General features: G+C 39.2%; 4 protein-coding genes across 19 annotated transcripts in view; 2 read left to right on the forward strand and 2 right to left on the reverse strand.

Moving 5' to 3' along the window:
• The window catches only part of epn3a (epsin 3a), a 22535-nt gene extending 16869 nt beyond the window's left edge, over window positions 1–5666 (reverse strand). For 6 of the 8 annotated variants that reach the window (XM_060897036.1, XM_060897035.1, XM_060897034.1 and 3 more), the window contains exons 1-2: window positions 5314–5666; window positions 64–816 (exon numbers count right to left, since the gene is read on the reverse strand). In XM_060897036.1, coding sequence (XP_060753019.1) covers window positions 64–655 — 592 coding nt within the window. In that variant the 5' untranslated portion in view covers window positions 656–816; window positions 5314–5666. The other 2 variants (XM_060897030.1, XM_060897031.1) reach the window with 2 other exon arrangements.
• The window catches only part of LOC132864072 (zinc finger protein 354C-like), a 232810-nt gene that overhangs the window by 201336 nt on the left and 5466 nt on the right, over window positions 1–26008 (forward strand). The gene's annotated exons all lie outside the window — the stretch shown is intronic.
• On the reverse strand, window positions 8887–17283 carry rsad1 (radical S-adenosyl methionine domain containing 1). 2 transcript variants are annotated; one of them, XR_009647538.1, is made up of 10 exons: window positions 17006–17283; window positions 15351–15484; window positions 14747–14951; window positions 13901–14266; window positions 13708–13771; window positions 12119–12266; window positions 11979–12033; window positions 11530–11633; window positions 10190–10763; window positions 8887–10062 (listed from the first exon to the last, which is right to left on the reverse strand). XR_009647538.1 is itself a non-coding variant. In XM_060857154.1 (9 exons), the coding sequence occupies exons 1-9, from the start codon at window positions 17147–17149 to the stop codon at window positions 10643–10645; spliced, it is 1341 nt and encodes a 446-aa protein (XP_060713137.1). In that variant the 5' UTR covers window positions 17150–17283; the 3' UTR covers window positions 8887–10642. The 2 variants fall into 2 exon arrangements, 1 of the variants encoding a protein (XP_060713137.1); XM_060857154.1 differs by having other exon boundaries at window positions 8887–10763.
• LOC132837576 (GTPase IMAP family member 7-like) lies at window positions 20604–25875 on the forward strand. Of its 8 annotated transcripts, XM_060857311.1 has the most exons (6): window positions 20632–20716; window positions 21143–21396; window positions 22553–22636; window positions 23493–23531; window positions 23615–23680; window positions 23956–25874. In XM_060857311.1, the coding sequence occupies exons 2-6, from the start codon at window positions 21372–21374 to the stop codon at window positions 24921–24923; spliced, it is 1182 nt and encodes a 393-aa protein (XP_060713294.1). In that variant the 5' UTR covers window positions 20632–20716; window positions 21143–21371; the 3' UTR covers window positions 24924–25874. The 8 variants fall into 8 exon arrangements, with proteins under 8 accessions (XP_060713295.1, XP_060713297.1, XP_060713294.1 ...); XM_060857312.1 differs by lacking the exon at window positions 21143–21396 and having other exon boundaries at window positions 20604–20716; window positions 22500–22636; window positions 23956–25875; XM_060857314.1 differs by lacking the exon at window positions 21143–21396 and having other exon boundaries at window positions 20629–20716; window positions 22556–22636; window positions 23956–25873.

Raw genomic sequence — 26008 nt, forward strand, 5'->3', positions numbered from 1 at the left:
CAAATCTACTGACATGTATGTGTGATTACTCACTAAAATCTATTCATAGCATCTCTTACTCACAGTTGTAGGAGGGGGGCGAGGTTCGAGGACGACCGTACGTGTCCCCAGTAGTGGTGGCTATGCTGGGCTGGCTGGTGCGGCTTCCAGAGTAGGGTGGAGGCATGGAGCTGTACATGCCACTGGCACGGGCCATGCGCTCACGTGTCGCCTGAGCCTGGCTCCGCTCGTGCTTCAGTTTCTCCTTGTCTTGGAGCAAAGCAACAAGCTGCTTGGCCTTCTCACGCACATTCACACCCAGGTCCTGTCCGTCACGGTCTATGTACTGGAAGTCCCGGAGTGTTTGGATCGCGTGGATGTTCTCCTTGCATTGCTGAGTCACGCGGTCTGCACCAGTTTTCACCAGATAATCCAGCAGGGTCAGCGCCTTGTAGACGTGACGCCAGTTCTTGCCGTGGTCATTCAGGCGCTTCCAGATTATACCCATGACCTCGGTAAAGGCCACCACATTGAAAGTCAGCTCAGCGATCTCCATCATGAGAGAACTGGAAGGACCCCATGGGTCATTCGAGGTCGCCTCTCGCACTTTGATCTCCGCCTCCGTGTAGTTGTTTACTATGTTCTTCACAGAGCGGCGTAAGGACGAAGACGACATGGTGTTTTAATTTATCTATGTTACTGGGATAGTGTTGCCTCTCTGCACTCTTCTGTAAGAGAGCACGGAGAATAGAGATGATTCAGGGTAGGTCAGACGATTGAAGACGACTGCACTTCCAAAATTCAGGACCATGCATCAGATTCCACAAGGCTAGGAACCTAGAGCAAAAACAAGTGGACAAAACACCAAAATATTAAATTGCATACTAACAAAACTTCTAGCGAAAGCAGTTCACCCTTCCTTGAGTAACTTTGTATAGCCTGCAGACAAACACTCCATGAACCTCAGTCAAAAAATATCCATCCACCCTTAGAAAAATGACCAGGGTTCAAGCTACAGTATACAGTAGATTACTCTTTATAATAACCATAAAAACAACCAACTCTGTGACTGTAAAAAATAGTACACTTCTGGTAGAAAGCATGAGCACAAATAAAATAGGTAGCCGTCTGCACAATAGTCAAATGATTCTTTGGCCATTGGCTAATACAAGCCAGGAAATCACGGATGCTTTTCTGACAGATTAAGCCAAGGTCCAGAATAAAAAGGATTATCAGAGCCGGAACGGATATAAGCAGTGAAATTCAGTCTGATTTCATACGATTTTCATACGATGTGCTAAAAACAAATTTAAAGTGATGTTCCTATCAAATTAACCCAAGACAAAAAATGTAAACTGATTCTCAGGACTTCTCATAATAGTTTATGGTAGCTGACTGGCTTAACCAGTTTCAAATATGCATGTGTAAAGGTAAACATTGTTGGCCATTTAGAGGTTGAATCGTAAAGTTTTCGATTTCAACCCTGCAGTTAAGTGTAAATGTACCGTTAAGACATCCTGAGATCTAGAACGAGGTCGGGTAACAGTCTAGACGGGAAAAAAAGACCTGTAGATAAACACCTTGAAATGTTTTTAAGTTGACCTTCAAAACAAGTGTACAGCAAATGACTACATTTATCCGAATGCATTCTAAATCACATTAATAGTTGTTAAACAGGAAGCGGTATGTACACTATTCCATATTTAACCTTGTTGCAGCAGTAAAGTGATCTTGGATTTATCATTTCTTCAAAGCTGTTGCCAGACTGGTTACTAAAACAGAAAGTCTGTCAGCACGTACCTTCATCTTAAACACGATTAAAATTGGACACACGATGTGAGTTTGCTGTTAAAAAGGAAACTTTTACTGGCCTCTCCAGGCTTCCGTATCATTTCTGTTAATGAATGGCTACTGTTGGTTGGCATGGTTTTTGACATGTCTGCCTTTTCCAGGAAAAAAATGCAAAGGGTGCTGTTATCTCAGTTAACTTCCATCCATTTATCCATCCATCCATCCATCCTTTTTTAAACTGCTTGTCCAACACAGCGTCACAATTCAGGTACCGATGACAATCAGCCTACAACACATGTCTTTGGACTGAGAGAAAACTATTGTACCTTGAGGAAACTCATACAGAGGCAAGAACTGAACCCCCAAACCTGGGAAACCTTCTCAAGACAACTTAATCCAGCTAAAATAATCCAGCTCTATGGTGCATTTGAAGAACCGAACATGCTGAAAGACTTTCTTGACATCCCAAGTAGGCAGTCCGACTTCCGACTTCAAGCACAGTGTTTTCTTTGGTTATGAGTTTTAGTCAACTGTAGTTCAAGCTCCTCAGTTCTCTGGATCTAAAACGCTTACTAGGACTTCACAAAGTTTCCATTCTGAATAAGCCTGACAAAGAGGTTCTGACTTAATGGAACGAACGTGTAGAGCTCTACAGGCAGATCATAACAGCAGTCTCAGCAGACTGCCTGAAGGAGAAAGACCTTTGTGGCATCGATTAGAGAGCACATCCACTTATAGGTACTGCAGTTACAGTTTATTTAGGACTCTTGATGGTAATATTTAAAGATGTAAATGCTGTAATTCATTTGCCTACAATGTATTTTTCACATTAATACTGCCTCGTGATGCATTGTGAAGGTCAACGAACTGCATCTCACTCCACGTTTAGCCGGTTTCCACCAACACAACTCAGACTATTCCATGTTTTACAACCTGATTTTTTTCAACCAAGGCAAGCCAATCCCAAAATTGTATGATGATTCATTTGCCAACCAAATCCTTTTTGTTAAACCTAGGTCTTGTATGGTAGCAATTACCGAAGTTTAGATAGTTCAGATCTCCTTTCTGGAGATTTAAAAAAAGTGGATAAATATAGTTTAGTTGGCCATCAGATGTGGGAATGGATAGTGTTTCACGGTGCAAAGTCACGACCTTGACATCACGACATTTGTCTTGCCCTGATGTTCACTTTAAGTACTGATCGATATGTTGAGCATACTTCTTAGTGTCCAGTAATCTTAGCACAACTGTCCTTTTAAGGTCATCCACAAAACTGGATCAAATTAAGGGTATAACATACACATTCTGCCTGAGACACGTGTGCAGCAATGTGTTCAGTTTAAGAGATTGTTAGCTGTTTGATCATTAACATACTCAAAGTTCTCCTAAAAATAATTACAGTATGTGTAAAATGTGGATAAAATAAAAAGCACATATAAGCCTCTGCTAAGAGCTATAAGCCTATAAACTCTACCTGAATTTAAAACCGTTAAGTGCCCATATATATCAAGATAATTCTCCTGTACACAAAAAACAAACACATTGTTCTTTGGAAAGGATTAAAAAAAAATGCATTGAACAGACTGAAGTCATTAAAACACTCTTTGGAAAAGTCACAAAACAAGAGAACAGGACTTAACAACTAGAGACCTGAGGTGCTGACCTCTGTAATTAACCCAGCTATCTGTTCCTAACTCAGTGGATCACCAACAGTTGGCAGCAGCTAGTGAGACCGGGGAAGTTCATGTCAAACAGTCGCTCCACCATCACTGTTGCCCCTCAAGGTTATGTTCTCTCCCCACTGCTCTACTCCCTGTACACCAATGACTGCACCTCTAATGACCCCGCTGTCAAGCTCCTGCAGTTTGCGGACGACACTACGGTCATCGGACTCATCAAGGACGGAGACGAGTCTGCCTTCAGACAGGAGGTTAAAGAGCTGGCTGTCTGGTGCAGTCACAACAACTTAGAGCTCAATGCACTCAAAACAGTGGAGATGATTATGGACTTCAGCAGAAACCCACTGTGGCTGCAGTGAAGACATTCAAGTTCCTGGGTTCCACCATCTCCCAGGACCTGAAGTGGGACACGCACATTGTCAACACTGTTAAAAAGGACTAACAAAGGATGTACTTCCTTAGCCAGTTGAGGAAGTTTGACCTGCCACAGGAGCTGCTGAAACAGTCCTACTCAGCTGTCATCGAATCTGTTCTGTGCACATCAGTAACACTGGTTTTGGCTCAGCTACAACATCAGACACCAGAAGACTACAGAGAACGATTGGGACTGCTGAGAGGATTATTGGTGTTCCCCATACCCACCCATCAAGAACTGTATAGATCCAGACTGAGGAAAAGGGCTCAGAAAATCACTCTGGATCCCTCACATACCAGCACAACCAGACACAAGAACAGCTTCTTCCTGCAGACAATCAACCTCATGAACAGTTAAACGTTCCACAATTACGCAATAACAATGTGGAATAACCTTACATTTAATTCTTACCGTCTCCGTCCTAGTACATTCCTGCATCTCATTCTATTCCATTCTACCATCTATATGTACACAATTTATAAATTTATAAGTTTTTCACATACGTGTATTTTGTTGTAGTCTCATCCTGTTGTCTCCGTGTTCTAGAAGCGTATGACACGAACAAATTCCTTGAATCCACAAGCATTCTTGGCAACAAATCTCTTTTTGATTCTGATTCTGACTCTGATTCTGAAAACTTGCATAATAAAACTCTATATAATTCTACACGGAGTGAGTGTCGGACAAGGGGAACAATATGCTAAAAGTAGGACAGCACAAAGCACACTGACAACACACTAAACAGCTGCTACTGCAGAGCAAAAATACACACACTCGGTGGGCGGGACATGTACATTCTACAGAGCGTTTTAATTGGAGGAACCCAAAACTAGTACAGGATGACTCATAAAAACATTTAACTCCAATAATAATAATAATAATAATAATAATAATAATAATAATAATTTTGTTTAGATGTGCTATCGTATTAGTTACTGTCCATAACACATTCAGAAAAAAAAGATATAGTGAAATACCAAACTAATTTTACTTCAAAAACAAAAGTTGGAGAGCAGTGAAGGAAAAACTCGCAGCCCACCCCCACGGTCCATCACACACTAACACACTCTCTCCCTCTCATTTTATATATATAACATTGGGTTTGTATTCTTGAAACTTTCTGATTTATTATTATTGTTATTATTATTATTATTATTATTTATAACACCCAAGTCTGTATACTGGCAAATCACCCCAGGGCACCTGATTAAATGTCCACATCTTTCCCGGCGTTCCTTTCATTTCCTCCAAGCTTGTGGTTGGTTTTGAGCTCCAATCCAGACACAGAACCTAAACTGATTCCCAAAGCCTCCGTTGTAAACCAGCAGCACTGCGTCAGAAGACACTGGGTGACTCAGCTAAGCTAAAGCTAATCGACTTTAATTCTTTCCGGTGAAAAGATGTAACAAATGTAACTTTGCACATTTCCCGTTGTTTTGCCCTGCTCACCTCCTCTCATCATGACTCGTCACATCCGTCCCAACTTCAGGATCCTGTCCGTAAGTGCGCAACCTTTCCACATCGCCCCTGTGCTGTTGTTCCTGCCGATACTTTCCGCAACACACACACACTCTCTCACACACACACACACACACACACACACACACACACACACACACACACACACCTAACAGACAGACGCACTGAATAATGTCAGGACTCGGCGGTTTTCTAGTTTCAGGACGTGCTCTGATTTTCTGGGGTGTGAAATAAAGGGGTAAAAACGATGAACCCAAACAGCTCAGAATCTAAAGCTTGGAAAAGCAGGAGAAAGTGAAGTGAGGGTGTGGGGTAATAAGGAGGGAGGGAGGGGTGCATAGTCAGCCTTTAACCCTTTATACACCACACTATACAACACACGCACACACACGCGCGGAACCACTGGACGGTTGCCAGATTGGCGAAAATAACTCTTTTTCTAGTTATATTTACACCATTTATATGTGATGGGTTTGTTTGCGCATCATTATTCACGGATTTGGAAAGTTCATTCACGTTTATTTATATTTCTTTTATTCTTTCTTTCTTTTTTTCATCCATTTCATTTTTTTCTGTAACAATTTTAGCCTGTCCAGACTACTGGTGGGAACATACACATACACATACACATACACACACATACACACACACACACACATAAACACATACACATACACACACACACTTACACACACACACACACACAAACACATACACACACACACTTACACACACACACACACACACAAACACATACACACACATATACACACATACACTTACACACACATACAAACACACAAACATACACAAACACACACACACACACACACACACACACACACACTGAAACCTCTGGGCAATACTGAAACCCAAACACATACTACTATGTTCCTGGGAAGTGGGAGGAAACTCACTGAACCACATGAACTCGGAAAGTGGAAACTGGAGCCAAGAACCATGATAATGTTGATGATGATGATGATGATGATGATTTCAATTCAATTCAGTTCAAGTTTATTTGTATAGCCCTTTTTACAATGGACATTGTTTCAAAGCAGCTTTACAGAACATAAACATAGAACAAAAAGGCTATTATATAGAATAATATAAAGATTAATATAATACAAAAATCAAGATTAATATTAGATATATTAATGATCATTAATGATGATGATGATGATGATGGTAATAATTCTTCTTCTTATTATTATTATTATTATTACGATTATTATTGTTATTATTATTATTATTATTAGTAGTAGTAGTAGTAGTAGTAGTAATATTAGTCGTAGTAGTAGTAGTAGTAGTTGTTGTTGTATACTGTATTTTCTCTGCTGAAATATAAAAAGTATAAAGAAATATAAAGGGTAAAAAAAGCAATCTGGCAACACTAGATATAGTGGCACCAGTCCTGTTCGGTGTAGACAGTGGCTAATCTGAGCGCTCACACATACACACATACACACACACACACACACACACACACACACAGAGAGAGAGAGAGAGAGAGAGAGAGTATGTGAATGCGCAGCAGGATCATGTAAAAAAAAAAAATAATAATAATTGTTCACGCCTGCGGTGTGTAATTTATACTGAAACTGATCTGTATGTATAGAATTAAGGGATTCTGTTCCAAATCATAAACTATCATGTGATTTTAGAATTAAAAGTTAAAATAGATGTGTTAAAGGGAGTTACAATTTATGAGGCCTTTTTTAAAATGACATAAATGTATTTAAACTTGAATGTGCTTACATTTCAATGTGAAATCGACTTAACAAATATCAATTTATGGATAATTCCAATAAATGGAATTCCGGATATATATATATATATATATATATATATATATATATATATATATATATATATATATATATATATATATATATGACTCTTTCACTCAGTGACATCAGTTATAATATCCTATAATATATATATTGTGTATATATGTGTGTGTGACTTTTCTCCTAGAATGAAGCAGGTTATGGTCCTTTGGTCTATACATTTCACCTGAATGCGGATATACACAGTGGAATGTGTGAAAACTGGAATATCAAGGAAGAGAAAGCAGGAAAATCGAGCTCTTAGATAACTAACAACACACTCCTCGAGCTTTTGTGGTAGTGTAACGTAAATTACACTGTGCTAATTATAGCTGTGACTTTTCCCCTTCTTACAGTTATGAAACATATATGTTTGTGATGTGTGGTTCAGATGTAAGCCTTTGTTTTATGAACTATGTTATTATGGTTATTATTATTGTTGCTATTATTATTGTTGCTATTATTATTATTATTATTATTATTATTATTATTATTATTATTATTGTTATTATTATTATTAGACATTCTGTTGGAGGGACAAACCAGGCCAAGATTTCTGGATCTGATTAGATGTTTGGAAGCAGTCAGATGTGTCACATGAATAATAACAGGGTGTATTTTTTCTCTCTGAACCCCTGGGCGTGTCACCTTGACTCAAGCTGACAGATCCTGTTGGTATTTCTTGCTGGCTTTTAACTCTGCACTCAGGCAGGAACATGCATTTTTAATGTCCATAACGTCATTTCATCCTCTTCTCTCCTTTCCTCAGATTCCTGCACGGGGACACAGTCGGTAGTCGTTGTTCCTTTTCGGGGGAATTTCACACAGCAACCCCTCCCTACACACACACACGCGCGCATGCACGCACGCACACACACAGACGCACACACACACACACACACACACACAGCTTTTCTTCCTTAAAAAAAAACGGACTCCAATTTCTTTGTTTCTAAACAAAAGCATTGTGACGTCACTGGAGCGTCTAGCAGACAGACATGACGGTGAGGGTCGTGTAGACAGAGAGCTGGAGCAAAGCCAGCTCAAATATGCCAGCTCAGATATTTACCAGCCCAGCAAAACGAGCAGAAATGACCTCCTTACAATATATCTTTTTGTAGAAAGAAAAAAATAATGGATAAAAGTTGTTAGATGTCTGTGACCAGCTCAGGAATAACAGGAACTTGATGGTGTGTAACTGATGGGTCGAGAAAATGAGTCGGAGGATGAAGATGAAGCTCAGCTGAGATCAGGGCAAGCTGTCTGAAACCTGCTCACTTTAGTGCCCTCACGTGGCTTTACACGTTTATAGCGTATTGTTTTCCCACCTTTACTGTTTATTTACATGAGTGCTCTAATTTGTGCACTTTGAAATCTAATAAGAGTTAGGATTCACAGATCTTCCTTTAATAATCCCAAGTAATAATAACAATAATAACAACAATAATAATAATAATAAAAACAATAATAGTAATAATAATAATAACAACAACAATAATAATAGTAATAATAATAAAAAAAATAATAGTAATAATAATAACAATAACAATAATAGTAATAGTAATAATAATAATAATAACAATAAAAAACAAATAAAATAATAATATAGTATAAATAGTAAAACAACCAAATGTACAACAATAGAAAGTTATTTAATCATTCAATCAAATACTTTTGTATGTTTAAAGAGAAAAAAAAATATTTTCCATTTACATAGAATTCAGAAGTGTTTTATTGACACAAAGCAGATTTACAGGGAAATAATAATTCAGAATGAAATGTTTAAGATTTACGTTTCACGAGCAAATCAGAGGAAACTATTTGAGGAAGAAACTTTGAGAGGAACCAGACTGAAAAGAGAACCTCATCTTCGTGTGGGTGAAACCGGAGAGTCGGATTATAAATCTTTATCTCAGGTTGTATTAAAATAATAAATGATACATTGAGGGTTTGGAAATTTCCCCCCCAAACCATAATGAATGAGATCTGTTGAATTCTGGGTTCTGACTGACCAAAATAAAGAGAGGTTACTGAGTGAAGTGAGCACTTATAACACAGTTTAACACAAACTCAGATTATATTTGTCATATACAGTACACAACCATACACAGTGTGATGTGTAGTGAAATGCTTTATCATCTGTCTGTGTCATAAATATAGACAAAGAATGGAATTCTAATAAAAATATAATTTACTATATAAGTGGGAAAGGGAAAGAAAGTGTATAGGAAAAATATAATTATTTATATACAAACACAGGTCTCATGACACTTAAAGATAGTGAAAACAATTAAAAGTCACAATGTGGATATTTCACATTATATGAAATGTATTAAAACACAAAGTTTATTATATTGCAGTTTAAATATCATGTGACATCTGACCAGAGGCTTCCAGAAATAATAGGTTCAAGGTTCAAAGGCAGGAGGGTCTACAAACAACCACAATGACAGCCAAAATAATAATAAAAATAATAAAGCAGCTACTGCAGTGTAAAAATGTACATTGCTGATTTTTATAGTCTTTAGAAAACTATGAATAAATAAAAATGATAGCAAACAAAGCAGGGGGGCACGGTGGCTTAGTGGTTAGTACGTTCACCTGACACCTCCAAGGTTGGGGGTTCGATTCCCGCCTCCGCCTTGTGTGTGTGGAGTTTGCATGTTCTCCCCGTGCCTCGGGGGTTTCCTCCGGGTACTCCGGTTTCCTCCCCGGTCCAAAGACATGCATGGTAGGTTGATTGGCATCTCTGGAAAATTGTCCGCAGTGTGTGATTGCGTGAGTGAATGAGTGTGTGTGTGTGTGCCCTGCGATGGGTTGGCACTCCGTCCAGGGTGTATCCTGCCTTGATGCCCATTGACTCCTGAGATAGGCACAGGCTCCCCGTGACCTGAGGTAGTTCGGATAAGCGGTAGAAAATGAATGAGTGAGAGTGAGAGAAAACAAAGTTATGGATTAAAACCACTTATGGATGGAACCCATGGTTTTATGTAAAAAAAAAAACTACTGTCAATTACCTCCAGATCAGCACTGGACTGCGTTACCCATCAGCCCCTGCATGTCACATGACCTGCAAATATCTCACTCGCACCTACAGTTGTTCTGTCAGCTCTACCTGATTCCTAGTTCCTGTCAGTCTCACTGTCGCTGTGTGTGTTTGACGCTCTGCCTTCCCTAGTCTGTAGGTTTCTTTATTTTGGTTTGGACTCGATGTTTGTTTGGTCTTTTTACACCTTCCACAGTAAAAGTCTGCACCTGCCTCTGCACCTCACTGATCACTACTTAATAGCTGATGAACTCCTGAGGGATTTAAATCAGCCCTTTACAGCAACATAAAGACATAATAACTACAGCCTTGATGTAAAAAGCTTCTGCATCACCATTTCAGTGTTACTCCAGAATCAACAACTGGAAGAATGAGAAATCTGGCTGCTGCTTTGTGGTAGTCCAGCTGTACAGACTTTACACTCTCACTGCTCTCTCTGTCCATCTTCAGGTCTGTGTGTGTGGAAGAACGTATCCAACTCCAGCAGCAAAACGGGTAAGATACTGTCCAAGAACGCCAAACCCTCCCAGGAACAGCGCAGTCCCCTGCAGACACAACCAGGGAATCAGTGCTAATCACACACACACACACACTCACACACACTCTCACACACACTCACACACACTCACACACACTCACACTCTCACACACACACACTCTCACACACACACACTCTCACACACACACACACACACACTCTCTCACACACACACACACACACACACTCTCACACACACACACACTCTCTCACACACACTCACACACACACACACTCACACACACTCACACACACTCTCACACACTCTCACACACACTCTAACTCACACACTCTCTCTCACACACTCTCTCTCACACACTCTCTCTCACACACTCACACACACACACACACACACACTCTCACACACACTCTAACTCACACACTCTCTCTCACACACTCTCTCTCACACACTCACACACACACACACACTCACACACACTCACACTCACACAGACAAATACTCTCACACACGCTCACACGTGTGCACTCACACACACTCACATTCACACACACACACACAGTTCCCTAATGAATTCAGAAAGTCTTCATTGTTGTGTATTGTTTTAATAAGAGAACACGGAATTCTTTTCTTAGGACTTAAAATGACTTTAAACATTACAACCTTCTCCTTTAAAGCTGCACAGAAACCTGAAATGTGTGGGGTTTTTGGATATTTTACATTTTTGTATTTTATGACTCGGCTACGTCACAACACAGCAGTAAGACGCCACACTGCTACGTGATTATTACATTTAACAGGAACTTTCCTTCACCTGTCATCGAGGATCAGGATGCCTCTCTGTTGAAGGTCCTGAACGTCAGCTGATGCACCAAGAACCTGGTGTAGGTCTGTTTCAGGGCTGAACGCTGCCCAGTGCTGTTCCAATAAAACCAGTACATTAACACAAAGGTTAGATTCCACCGACACCTCCATCATAACGTCTCCAGGCCACGATAAAACGCCTCTGTACATGCTCGCTAAATTAGCTACACTTGAGATGGGGGACATGTTACAGGACCAACGCAAAGTTGATTTATTTCCTCTAACAGCATGAAGTGATTTCTTCCTCTTACAAAACATTCAACAAATCAAATCTGTCAATTACAATTGTTATGTTTTATCACATCACTTATAGACAGACAGATAATCCAAATAAATAGAACTATTAAAATCGTGCTTACATCCTCGTATGATCAATATCACTTTAAATGTCTGACAGACCTGGTGTGAAATTCCTTCAGTCATTCGGAGTCCCATGACCAGCACCTCCTCCAACCTGCGACACAACACAGGTTAACGTTCCTCCACATGGTGTGTGTGCAGAGTGTGTATGTGATAAGTTTTGAACGGACGGAGCTCACAGGCTGAGATGGTTGAGCTGAATACGTCTGCGTGTCGCGTGTCCGTGCTGTTGAACTTCTTTTATCCAGACATCCGGCTCTAACGTCTGAGTGCGCGCCTCACGATGAGCCACGCCCAGCGCTCGGGGAACGAAGCGGCCGTGAGCTCCTGATACACAAATGGTTAGCTTGGGGGAGCAAGTGGGTCATTTTCACCTAGAGAACTGAACCAGGTATCATCCTGATACTCAGTGCAACAAACTGGGACGTATGAGTGGAACCAGAAATAAAACAGACCTCTGATTAAATGTAGTGTCACAAATAACAACTCATCACTTGACCTAGATCAAAACTGTCTGTCTGTGGTATCTGTCTGTGGTATATGTCTGTCTGTCTGTCTGTGTGTGGTATCTGTCGGTCTGTCTGTCTGTGTGTGTGTGGTGACTGTCTGTCTGTGTGTGGTGACTGTCTGTCTGTGTGTGGTGACTGTCTGTCTGTGTGTGGTGACTGTCTGTCTGTGTGTGGTGTGTGTCTGTGTGTGGTGACTGTCTGTCTGTGTGTGTGGTGTATGTCTGTCTGTGTGTGTGGTGTATGTCCGTCTGTCTGTGTGTGGTGTATGTCCGTCTGTCTGTGTGTGGTGTATGTCCGTCTGTCTGTGTGTGGTGTCTGTCTGTCTGTGTGTGGTGTCTGTCTGTCTGTGTGTGGTGTCTGTCTGTCTGTGTGTGGTGTCTGTCTGTCTGTGTGTGGTGACTGTCTGACTGTCTGTCTGTGTGTGGTGACTGTCTGTCTGTGTGTGGTGTCTGTCTGTCTGTGTGTGGTGTCTGTCTGTCTGTGTGTGGTGTGTGTCTGTCTGTGTGTGGTGTGTGTCTGTCTGTGTGTGGTGTCTGTCTGTCTCTGTGTGGTGTCTGTCTGTCTCTGTGTGGTGTCTGTCTGTCTCTGTGTGGTGTCTGTCTGTCTGTGTGTGGTGTCTGTCTGTCTGTGTGTGGTGTCTGTCTGTCTGTGTGTGGTGTCTGTCTGTCTGTGTGTGGTGTCTGTCTGTCTGTGTGTGGTGTGTGACTGTCTGTGTGTGGTGTCTGTCTGTCTGTGTGTGGTGTCTGTCTGTCTGTGTGTGGTGTGTGTCTGTCTGTGTGTGGTGTGTGTCTGTCTGTGTGTGGTGTGTGTCTGTCTGTGTGTGGTGTGTGTCTGTCTGTGTGTGGTGTGTGCCTGTCTGTGTGTGGTGTGTGTCTGTCTGTCTGTGTGTGGTGTGTGTCTGTCTGTCTGTGTGTGGTGTGTGTCTGTCTGTCTGTGTGTGGTGTGTGTCTGTCTGTCTGTGTGTGGTGTGTGTCTGTCTGTCTGTGTGTGGTGTGTGTCTGTGTGTCCACTGTCTGCATTTCCTCCATTCCTTTCTGTCCTTCCTTCCTTCCTTTCATTCTGTCCTGTCTTCCTTTCTGTACTTCCTTTCCTTTCCAGTCATTCCTTTCTGTTCTTCTTGTCCTTCATTTTTGTCTTCCTTCCTTCTTTTCTGTCTGCCCATCCGTCCATCCTTCTTTCCTTTCCGTCCTTCCTTCCAAGCAATTTCTTTGACAATTTACTAATCAGTCATTTAATAAATCTTCATCTCAGACTCTTACCAGGTCCAACTCCTATATACGGCTGTGCTCTCCAGTAGCCCAGGTTGTGTGTACTTACAGCATTCTTTAAAACACACACGCGCACACACACACACACACACACACACACACACACACACACACACACACACACCGTTTTAGCCTCAGTGTCTCAGAAACTTGGCTTTAAGCATCATGACTTTGATGACCTCACCTGTCTGGCAAAGTTGGACACCTCATACTGTAGGAATCCGGCCTGCTCCAGAATTTTCCGAGCAGATCGGTACATGGAGGCAGTGACATCATCAGCGGGCATCCTGACTTCTCCCAGCTGTACCTGTTTGTACAGGTGAGTTCCTCTCTCCAGAGTCAATTGGTACAGAGACACGTGATCATCACACACGCGCAGAACCTCCTCCAGCTCACTCTCCCATGATGCCACACTCTGACCTGGAATTCCGAACATGACGTCGACAGACACGCGGCCGGGGCACAGGGTCCGAGCCTCCGCCAGCGTCTGCAGAGCCTGCACTGGGTCATGGTCCCTCCCGAGAACCCTGAGACTGGCGTCGTTCAGTGACTGGGGAGAAACGTGGACCAGGACCAGGACCAGAAGAACACACTCAATGACAGAGCTTGTGGCTTTGTTGCACTTTCTTGTGAAAAAAATTCTGCTCCCTTTTCAAGACTTTTCCAAAAATCATTTTGAAAAACAACAGAAGCCCAGTGACTTCAGACTGTTTACACATGATGATGATCTTAAACCTCTGTGGCTTTAGAGGTGACTGGATATTTAGAAAGCGTCTTTAAGAACCTCTTTAGTGTCTTCAGAACTCACCTAAGTGATTTACTACATTTATCAAGCACATATAGACATTTAAAAGGAACCTTAATGCCTTTAGAATATACTTTAGAACCTCTAGAACCCAAAGAAACTTCTTTCGAGCTGAACATCTTTAGAACAGTTAGAATGAACCATTCTATGCTTTACCTTCTTTAGAACTTTAGTACTACAATAACATAAGAGCTAAATGTGTGTGTGTGTGTGTGCGTTTTGTACCTGCACCCCAACAGAAAAGCGATTGACTCCAGCAGACAGGAAGTCTGGGAGCGCGGTTCTTCCTGCAGATGCAGGGTTCACCTCCAGCGTCACCTCGGCGTGGTCACAGAGTCTCGTGTGTGCAGAGACGGTCTCCAGTACAGCAGCTATGGTGGAGGCTTGGGCCAGGCTGGGAGTTCCTCCACCGAAAAACACAGAGCTGATCCTAACACACACACACACATGCACACACACATACACACACACACACACACCGGAACTAGCACAGAAACATTATAACATACTGTACATGTCATGCTCAATGCAGCTGGAGATTTTCAGCTACAGTTTGTTTCTTTTGCAAATGACAAATTAAATCTGTTCCTCTTTTGTTCAAAGAAAGAAACATCCCAGCAGTTTAACAGCTTGAATAATCCGTCCTCTTCTGAGTGACACAAGATGGAGGGACTTGAAATTGTTACAGTATAGAGGTGCAGGGGAGTAAAGCCCATCAGTACAGTGTGTGTGTGTGTGTGTGTGTTTGTCTCTCTGTGTCACTGCTGGCAGAACACAATTTGTCCTCTGCAAATGCTGTAAACGTAAATGTGTCTCTGTGTACACTTACTGAGAAACGCGACTGAGCTGCAGCAGTGTCTGTGTCTCCTGCTGAAGGCACTCGGTCATAACCTTGTTATCCACTGAACGAGGGATGTACTTGTTAAAGTTACAGTATGAACATCGCTTCAAACAGTACGGCCACTTTTCACACACATACAGAGAGAGAGGGAGAAAAGAGAGAAAGAGAGAAAATAAATCAACATCCTGGTGTGATGAGGTGGAGTTACTGCTGCCACCGACACCTGGTTTATTTTACTTATTACTGCAGTGTTTTATTCCTCTTACACCACAGAAACACTCAACATCCAAGCTTCATGTCTGACTGTTAGGCTGCTCTGACACTGAAGACTCCTTCCTGAACTGTTAAATAAACTTTAAGAAAAGTGTCCTTTATTTGGAATGTCTGTCAGACAAATCCCTGTGAATGAGATGTTACTACAGAAACGTGGATTTAATGCATTAATATAAAGCTGTGATCGATCTACATGGTCAGCCAGTGTCTCATTGGATTGTTGTGTATGAAGCCGCACCATATGATGACGACTGTCATGCCTTCTTTTGAACCAATGTTGTGTCAGTCATCTGTATGGTCTGGTCTTTATCAGCAATGAGGTCTGTGCTGAACTCAAGAGTTTACGATGACTCAAGAGAAACTCAAGAGTTCTTCAGGACTGTTCTTCAGCTCTCAGCTGCACTATTATAAACTGTTGTAGAAATGACATTATTTACATTTACATTATTTACTGTCTAGTGTCACCCAAATGAGGATGAGGTTCCTTTCTGAGCCTGGTTCCCCTCAAGGTTTCTTAATATTATCATCTCAGGGAGTTTTTCCTTGCCGCCGTCACCTCCGGCTTGCTCATTGGGGATAAGAATAGATATAGTATTTTAAATTTTATGTTAAACTTTTTTAAATTAATTTGAAACTTTAATGGGGGGCACGGTGGCTTAGTGGTTAGCACGTTCGCCTCACACCTCCAGGGTCGGGGTTTGATTCCCGCCTCCACCTTGTGTGTGTGGAGTTTGCATGTTCTCCCCGTGCCTCGGGGGTTTCCTCTGGGTACTCCGGTTTCCTCCCCCGGTCCAAAGACATGCATGGTAGGTTGATTGGCATCTCTGGAAAATTGTCCGTAGTGTGTGATTGCGTGAGTGAATGAGAGTGTGTGTGTGTGCCCTGTGATGGGTTGGCACTCCGTCCAGGGTGTATCCTGCCTTGATGCCCAATGACGCCTGAGATAGGCACAGGCTCCCTGTGACCCGAGGTAGTTCGGATAAGCGGTAGAAGATGAATGAATGAATGAAACTTTAATTGTTTATATTCACTGTTTAAAATTCTTATTTTCCTTCTTCTTCTTCTTCTTCTTCTTCTTATTATTATTATTATTACTATTATTATTATTATATATATTTCTTTTTCTCTCTCTTCTGTTTCCATACTTCTGTAAAGCTGCTTTGAGACAATGGAAATTGTTAAAAGTGCTATACAAATAAACTGTATTGAATTGAATTGATGTGATGTGTTGATGATCTACTGACTGAGCTACTATTATTATTATTATTAGTAGTAGTAGTAATTCATGTGCAATCAATTTTGGAGCAACAAGCAACAGGAAACACACCAATTAATACACACTAGAACACAAAAGCCTTTTAACCACTCACATGGATATAGAGTGAAGCGTGTTGAGAATCTCGGGGATTTTCTTTCTGACTGCTGTGAACTCTGGCAACCCTTCCTTCACCTGTCTGTTTACACGGACACATCAACCCCAAGCGCTGAAACAGGGGTCGCAAACTTCGTGTCATATTTGTCACATCTATTTACAGAATAGCGACTTTGTCTATATAACTATTTATAATTAAAAAATATATTTTTAAAACTCTATAAATTGAATATATTTTGTCTACGACTTTAACTTTAGCGCTAGGAGAACGTTTGCTGCCCGGAACTATTTCAGTGACGCACAAGAGGTCACTTTATATTTGGTTTTGTCCTAAACCAAAACGATGGCTTTACGCTCGCTAAAGTTAACACTTTAACTATAAATCCTCTAACTCACTATGTCTGTTTTGTACTTTATAAAGCTATTAATATTAAATAGGGAGTCATATTAATGTTAATATTAAATAGGGAGTCATATTAAGACTCATAGAGTCTTGGTAAGCAGTGTAAGGAACGTGTACGAGGGCGCCTAAATAGAACTTTTGGTGTGATTTGAGACGCGACCTTTTTTTAAGAGCGGTAATGTACAGTTAACGCGTGATTACTGCCGCCTAGTGGTTCTGTGAAGTAACACTTGCTTTATTTTATTTTATTTTATTTTATTTTATTTTATTTTATTTTATTTTATTTTATTTTATTTTATTTTATTTTATTTTATTTTCGAATTGTTTTTGTTTTTGTTCTTTTTAAACACAAAACCCAACCCGTGTTAAAATGATGTATTAAGCATGTTGTTCATTTTAAGGAAGTTTCTTAAAATATATATAAATAAATAAGAATAACAAAAATAATAAATTAAAAAACAATAATAAATTAAGGGGATAAAAAAGGGATTAAAAAAATAGAAATTAAGAGGATGTGGTAGGTTAGCGGTTAAGGTGTTGGGCTACCAATCAGAAGGTTGTGAGTTCGATTCCCAGGTCCACCAAGCTGCCACTGTTGGGCCCTTGAGCAAGGCCCTTAACCCTTAATTGCTCAGTCATATAAAATGAGATGAAAATGTAATTCGCTCTGGATAAAGGTGTCTGCTAAATAATGTAAATGTATTTGTATTGAATCAAGATTTGTTTCAGCCTCTCATGCTTCTAAAAGTTGTCTTAGATTTGTTTGGCCTCCCTGTTTTTGTCATGATCTTCACTTTATTAGGATTAGTGGCATTTCATTTCTTTGTCTTGGGAAATGGCTAAAAAAGAAAGTAATGGAAAGGTTTATTATAACGTTTGTCAAATAAACTGTGCATGTAAAGTTATTAGCCTGTTTTTCTTTGCAATGTTGAGATGCAGTGTTGAGATGAGAGCGACTCTGTGAGGATCCTGAGGCATCTAGAGATGTTCCAGCTCCAGTTAGACTCTGTGATACTAACGAGGAGACGCCAACTCCATGTGGTCTTTGAGGACAACAATCACCTCATCAATACAACATTAGTCAGACTGTATATTTATAATCACACCATTCAGTGTCACCCATATGAGGATGAGGTTCCCCTTTGAGTCTGGTTCCTCTCAAGGTTTCTTCCTTTACCATTAAAGGGAGATTTTCCTTTCCACAGTCACCTGAGTCACCTCAGACTTGTTCATTGGGGATAAAAACAAGCACATTTAAATATATCCAATATTCATCTCGAATTTTGTATTATATTAATCTTTATATTATTCTTTATATTAACCTTTTGTTTTATGTTTATTTTCTGTAAAGCTGCTTTTAGACAATATCAATTATTAAAAGCGCTATACAAATAAACTTGAATTGAAAAATTTGAATGTTTAAAATATAAATCTTATATAAATCTTACTGTAAAGTGCATATAACATTGTGTGCTTAAACAACCCCTAACAGTAAACATCAAACCAGAACACACATGGTGTGTTGATGGTGGTGTTATGTATCTGAAAAAACACACTACACAAAAGGTAACCCTTCCTCAAAATGTCATGATTTTATTGATATTCTTGACGGTTTGTTGCTGTTCTTGTTCTTCTTAAACTACTGCAGTGTATACTTTTTGCCCAGGATCTTAAACGGCAAACAGAAAGGGGGTTTAATTCAGGCATTTGACATTGCTGTGACCTTGATCCTGTTTGGATTGATTACACTATCATTCTACACAAACTGTTTGATTACATCTGTACTGTTTAGATGAAGAGATCAGAAAAACACAGCAATTTTAATCACTTTCTGGTGATTATTATTATTTTTTTTTGTCAGGTTTTCTTTACATCCCTAATAAATATAGTCAATAACGATCAAATAAATGAATGAAATGAATCTTAAGATGTAAATTAGGGGAGATATAATAAGGGTTGGGGGGCACGGTGGCTTAGTGGTTAGCACGTTCGCCTCACACCTCCAGGGTCGGGGTTCGATTCCCGCCTCCACCTTGTGTGTGTGGAGTTTTCATGTTCTCCCCGTGCCTCGGGGGTTTCCTCCGGGTACTCCGGTTTCCTCCCCCGGTCCAAAGACATGCATGGTAGGTTGATTGGCATCTCTGGAAAATTGTCCCTAGTGTGTGATTGTGTGAGTGAATGAGAGTGTGTGTGTGTGTGTGTGTGTGTGCCCTGTGATGGGTTGGCACTCCGTCCAGGGTGTATCCTGCCTTGATGCCCAATGACGCCTGAGATAGGCACAGGCTCCCCGTGACCCGAGGTAGTTCGGATAAGTGGTAGAAAATGAATGAATGAATAATAAGGGTTGAGATTGAGAAAGGATATACAACGTCATTATACTGTATATGACATTATATATATTATATATACAGTACAACATCTCACTCACACCAGCAGGTCACAGACTGTGTCTATAAAAAGTTTTTTGTAATTTTATTTAAATTTTATTTTTTTAAGCATGTTTAAAGTCAGATGCTTTGAATTTGATGACAGTAATCATATGATCATTAAGTTTTTCATGTTTCTTTTTTATTTAAATACCTTATTCTTTAAAAAAAATGATCCAAGTATTTCTGACTTCTTACATAAATGTCTGTGCAACTAAATTTCTCTAATCATGAATTTGTCAATCCACTATATTCAGTTGGACCACATCAAAACATGCCAGTAGGTGGATTAGCTAATATATATATATATATATATATATATATATATATATATATATATATATATATATATATATATATATATATATATATATATATATATATATATATATGTTGTTAAAGAATATTTTAAGTTTATAAGAATATAAGAATAAGAATATACAGTTTCCCAACTGTATAGTCAATTCTATTTGTAGTATAATTTTATAAATTGTTTTCTAGTATGTTTTCTTTTTTTTAAATGTTTTTCAATTTTATTTTTAAAGAAATGTTTTTCAATTTTATTCACATTTTTAAATTTTGAACATTTTATTTTTTTTCTTCTGATACATCAGAAATGCACATTATTATTCCTGTGATCACTTAATGTTATTAAAGCTACAATTAGATATTTTCTGTTTCTGTTGAAATTAAAATTATTGTCTTTATAATGATTATCGTTCTTCTGGATATATTATATAATTTACAGCTAAAGGATATGACATCAAACACGTTTGCTCTTGTTCAATCTGGCAACCAGGTACTTTCGGTTTCTATCGTGGACGTCTATTACAACGTTTACTATTTTGCTGCTTAAACAAGTCTCAGCGACGATAAAAAGGTAAAGTTTTCTGTATCTAACACGTTTTATCTGTGTTTTAGCTTTCAGCTGTTTGTGTGTCGGTATTTTTTCAGATCTCTCAGCTAAGCTACATTTACATCATCACACTGTTGCGTCATCAGTGTTTTTAAAAGGTATTTTATGTAACTGGACATTTATTAGTATGTAGAAATGCAAATGTTATTAAAGATGAACGAATAAGTGATAGTTCAATTAAAATGAATATTTTAATCCCTTATATATATATATAACGTATAACACACATATATATATATATATATATATATAACCGGTGTTAAAAGGGATGTGTATTAATTAATTTATTTTTAATTCACGCAAAATCCTTGCTTTTGGTTGAGATCAATAACGATGTACTTGAAGAATAAAAAGGGAAAAAGGAACAGTAAAGTTATTTTATTTTTTAAGTTTTGTGGGCGTTTCCACTGTGACGTCAGCACCGCGCGCTCTCGCTTCAGTCCGAATGAAGCCGCCTTCACACTGCACACGACAAACGACCGCAGATAAACCGGAGATGGAGAGTCGCATGGTCGCTGTGTGAGGTACCGACCACCTGCGGATCCGATTTGAGCGTTGGATCCGTTAAAATAATTGAACTTGTGCGACTACACCGCATCCGATATGCCGACCGGATGTGATGTATTCTAATGTTGTCCTATCAGGTTCGTGTGCGCGAGGTGATAAGAATTATTGAAAAGTATTAATATTAACTTTAGTAATTTTTAAACTTTACCAAAAACAATCTTTTTGTTTTAAATACATTGTTATTCATAAAAAAAAAAGGAATAAATTATGAATATTTATATTGTATTATTTTTAATGTTGTGTCCATGTTTCCTCAAACATTATTCACGGTCTTTCTGGATTTATTGTTGTATTGTTTGTTTGTTTGTATTTACTCCTTCATTAATTAATTACTTCATTCACCACGATCAATGGAGGGAGAATACAGGCTCTCTTTTACTGGAGACGCCAAAGAAAACATTGCAAATCAGTGTGTATAAAACACCATCTGACTCGGAGAAAAAGTCTCGGTGAGTGTCACCGTTTAATACAAGAGTTGCGCCTTAATGGAGAAGATTTATGTCACGATCATCTAGTAATGGGTTTTCCGAGACCGCGAGAATGAACTTCTCTCCCATGTTGACGTCTACACGATTATATCGCATATTCCGTGCGACTGTCACTAGGGGGCGAAATCCGACAGTCGTGTGCAGTGTGAAGGCGGCTTTAAGCGCTCCGGTTTATAATGTGAAAAAATAATAAAATGTTATTGTTAAATAATGGTTCCTTGTTAGTTAAAATATCGGAAGAATATATATGTACAATAAAACGATGTAACATGAAAGTGTTTTACCTGCAGCAGAAGTTGTGTTTGTAATTGAGGGAATGCAGTGTCACGTGGTCCATTAGCGTTGGCCTGTTAAGTGTAATCTCTAATTCCGTGTTTGTGTCGGAATGTTTAGCAGGTGACGAGTGTACAATGGTTCAAACTGCATGTTTCTGATTTATGCAGTTATGGAACCATCTCTTTATTTTCTTGGTGCATAACCATGTTGATTATATGTGTATGTATATATAACTATATCTCTTAAGACTTAATGTATTTTATACTGTTAATGAGAATGTTCTTATTTCTGATACATATGTAATAAGTAATTGAGTTCTCCTAGATAATTTACATATGGTATTTGTTATCATCTTATCTTATCTATATATTGTTATTGTGAAATACAATGTTTGCTGTATTATGCTCTTGCTTCAGGGGCAGGCGACGAGTGTGCAATGGTTCAAACTGCATGTTTCTGATTTATGCAGCAGTTTTGGATAAAGCACAGCCATTGAATCAGCAGATGTCTCTGGTCTCTTATTTTACATCGCACAAGAACACAACGCAGAACGGTAGCCAGATACGACACAGAGGGCCAGACCGGCTACATATATATGTATATTTCTTTTTATTATTGTTTTTTTTTTTTTTTCGATATATGAAAAAAAGAGAGATTACTTGCACATTCAGGACACATGACCCACATGTTAATGGTTAACTACACTGTGGATAAATATGACATCATAAAAGAAATCACACATACTACATTATTATGTTTATATATGTCTAGAAAATGCTATTACTCACGGAAGCGTATTGCATTCACTTGAGGAAAAAAATCTACTCTGTTTTTCTGAATTAACGAGTTAATTATCTCAGAATTATGAGAATTTCTCTCACTCACTTATTTTCTACCGCTTATCCGAACTACCTCGGGTCACGGGGAGCCTGTGCCTATCTCAGGCGTCATCGGGCATCAAGGCAGGATACACCCTGGACGGAGTGCCAACCCATCACAGGGCACACACACACACACTCTCTCATTCACTCACGCAATCACACACTACGGACAATTTTCCAGAGATGCCAATCAACCTACCATGCATGTCTTTGGACCGGGGGAGGAAACCGGAGTACCCGGAGGAAACCCCCGAGGCACAGGGAGAACAAGCAAACTCCACACACACAAGGCGGAGGCGGGAATCGAACCCCCAACCCTGGAGGTGTGAGGCGAACGTGCTAACCACTAAGCCACCGTGCCCCCCTCTGAGATAATTAACTCGTTAATTCAGAAAAACAGTAGTTTTTTTTCCTCAAGTGAATACAATACGCTTCCGTAATTACTATTATTACTACTACTAATAATAATAATAATGGATTGTTTTTGTATGACGACACATCCTGAAGTGTGTAGGTCTCTTTTTACAGACATCATGAGTAAAATCTACAAGACGAGAGCAGATGAAGGTGAGAAAATGGTCTCATTTTGTCTGGGGATTACTGTATAATATATTGTTTATGTTTCTAAATACTTTCCTGATGCCTTTCAGGTGCACGGCCAGACGGGCCTCCTGTCCAGAAAAAACGCAGGAATAGCCTTTTGGAACCGCCTTCTAGTAAGCAAACAATAAATTATTATTGCTGGAGTTAAAGGAAAAATCCCCCCTTATTTATTTATAATGATGAATCTTTATAAGTAACATTTCATTTTCATTGACGTCCAGTGTTTTATTTGTAATTCGATTCCTCATCGTCTATTTTATTGCCGTCTGGGGTGGAGGCTTCCTTTAATAAGAATATTTTTATTATCTTTTAATTCATCAATTACATGTATTTGAATATGTTAATTGTACATAAAACTAATGTTTCTCTAATAAAACCTGATTTTCAGTGAGTATTATCATATTTGGAAGCTCTGGTCATCATCAGTTCTCTCTCACGGAGTCGATCCTGCAGAGAAAGGTGTTTAACGACGCTAAAGACACTAAACTAACAACTAAAACCTCTGGGAATATCTCTGATAGAAATGTGACACTGATCAACACTCCAAATCTTATTGATCATGATTTATTTCACTACATGTCAAAAAAAGAGCTGAAGAAGGCGGTTTGTTTCTCCTGTCCAGGGCCACACGCCGTCCTGTTTACGCTAAACCCGTTTGAGATACCACCGAATGTGAACGAGATTTTTAAACAGTTAGTGCAGTACTTTGGAGATAAAATCTTAAATAACACAATGGTGGTTTTGTACCATGAAGAACAGCAGTTGAGCAAGCAGATTGAAGACAGTGTGAAGAGAAATAAACACTTCAATAAACTTTTTAAGAACTACGACGAAAGATGCTTCTTCTTCAGCAGAATGAAGAACAGGAGTGATGGTGAGGTGACAATGGAGCTGTTTGAGAAAATAGACAAGATGGTGGAAAGTCATGGGATTTTTTCTAATCCAGAGTTTGAAGATGCTGAAAAACGAATCAAGAAAGAAGAAAAAATCCTCCAAGATCAGAGAAAGAAGGAGGTCAACGCAATGCTGGAGGACCTGAAGAAAACGTATTCTCAGGTTGATCTGGAACGGGAAACTGAGCAGTATAAAGAAAAGATCAGGTTAGAGAACAGGGAAAAGGCAGAGATGATGATCGCAGAGAGACTCGGCTTTGCTCTCAGACTTGTCGATTATGCAGCGGCTGTAGGGAAAGGAGCATTTGCAGGGACAATATTAGCGGGGGCGATGGGGTATCCGGGTATGGCTGTAGGAGCAGCGGTCGGGGCAGTACTTGGTGGTATGTTAGGTGGTTTTTTTCGAGCAGTTTGGAACATAATCAGTGGTGCTTTATCAGATTTTGGTAGACATGCAACTTAAACTTAACTGTAGAAATCCACTTTTATCAACAGAAGGTTTGATTAATAAGGCAGGTATTTTTATACAGATGAGCTATTTCAGAGATTGCTGGTAAAACCTTAAACTATACCATTGTATAAATCCAATGTTTTATCCTTTGCATCACTTAATGTATTTGCAGCTTTCAGGTTCGTATTGCTTTTACATGTCTTGGTGTTTTGTCACTTTATCGCCTAGCTTATTTTGCACAAATAAACCACACAATCACTGACAATCTTCACCGCAAACAATCACATAAAATGTATAGTAATCACATATATGTATAGAAATGAAGAAGAAGTCAATCCAAGTGTAGATGAAATGAAGGGAATACAATTGAGGGGGGAAAAAAACAATAGGAAGTAAGAAGTCGTGCAGCATCTCGGTACCTCAGCGTGTAAACGTGCAAAATGTACAAAACTTCCAAATCAAGAAAACAAATGAAAGCCAGAGATAAGAAGGTCTGTTATTTATGATATAACTATTTTAAAAAGAAAAGGTGTCTAACACATAAAGAAGTCCACATTGGCAGTATTTAAAACTTACAATTTATTGAGCTTTTAACAAATGATCTCTGGTCACGTTTTATACACCTTATGTGGCAGGACGCACACTAATGGTTCCATTGTCTAGGAAACATTCACATGTTTCAGCTGGGACACTTTTTTTTGTAATGTAATGGTATGTAGCATGCATGTTTACCTGGGTGTGTATTAACTGTAAGTTGTTATCGGTTTGTGCAGCCAAACAATCGTTTGTCTCTTTAATTTTTTTATTTTTTTTATTCAACTTCATAATTGGACCATTGGACTATTCTAGTATATTTTACTTTTTTGTATATTTTATACTATTTTATTCACATTTTTCTTTTATTGTCAATGATTTTTTCTTTTCACTGATGGCACAGAAATGTTTGATAAATGATTATTATATATAATGTTGTGCATTGTCGTTACTTCCTGTTATCACTTAAAGTTATTAAAGCTACATTAAAATCAGTTTTTTTCTGTTTAATATCTAATAATTTTTTTTTTACCCGAGACACATCATGAGGTGAGGTTTAACAT

This window comes from Tachysurus vachellii, chromosome 21, assembly GCF_030014155.1.
Source record: "Tachysurus vachellii isolate PV-2020 chromosome 21, HZAU_Pvac_v1, whole genome shotgun sequence".
Lineage (NCBI taxonomy): Eukaryota > Metazoa > Chordata > Actinopteri > Siluriformes > Bagridae > Tachysurus > Tachysurus vachellii.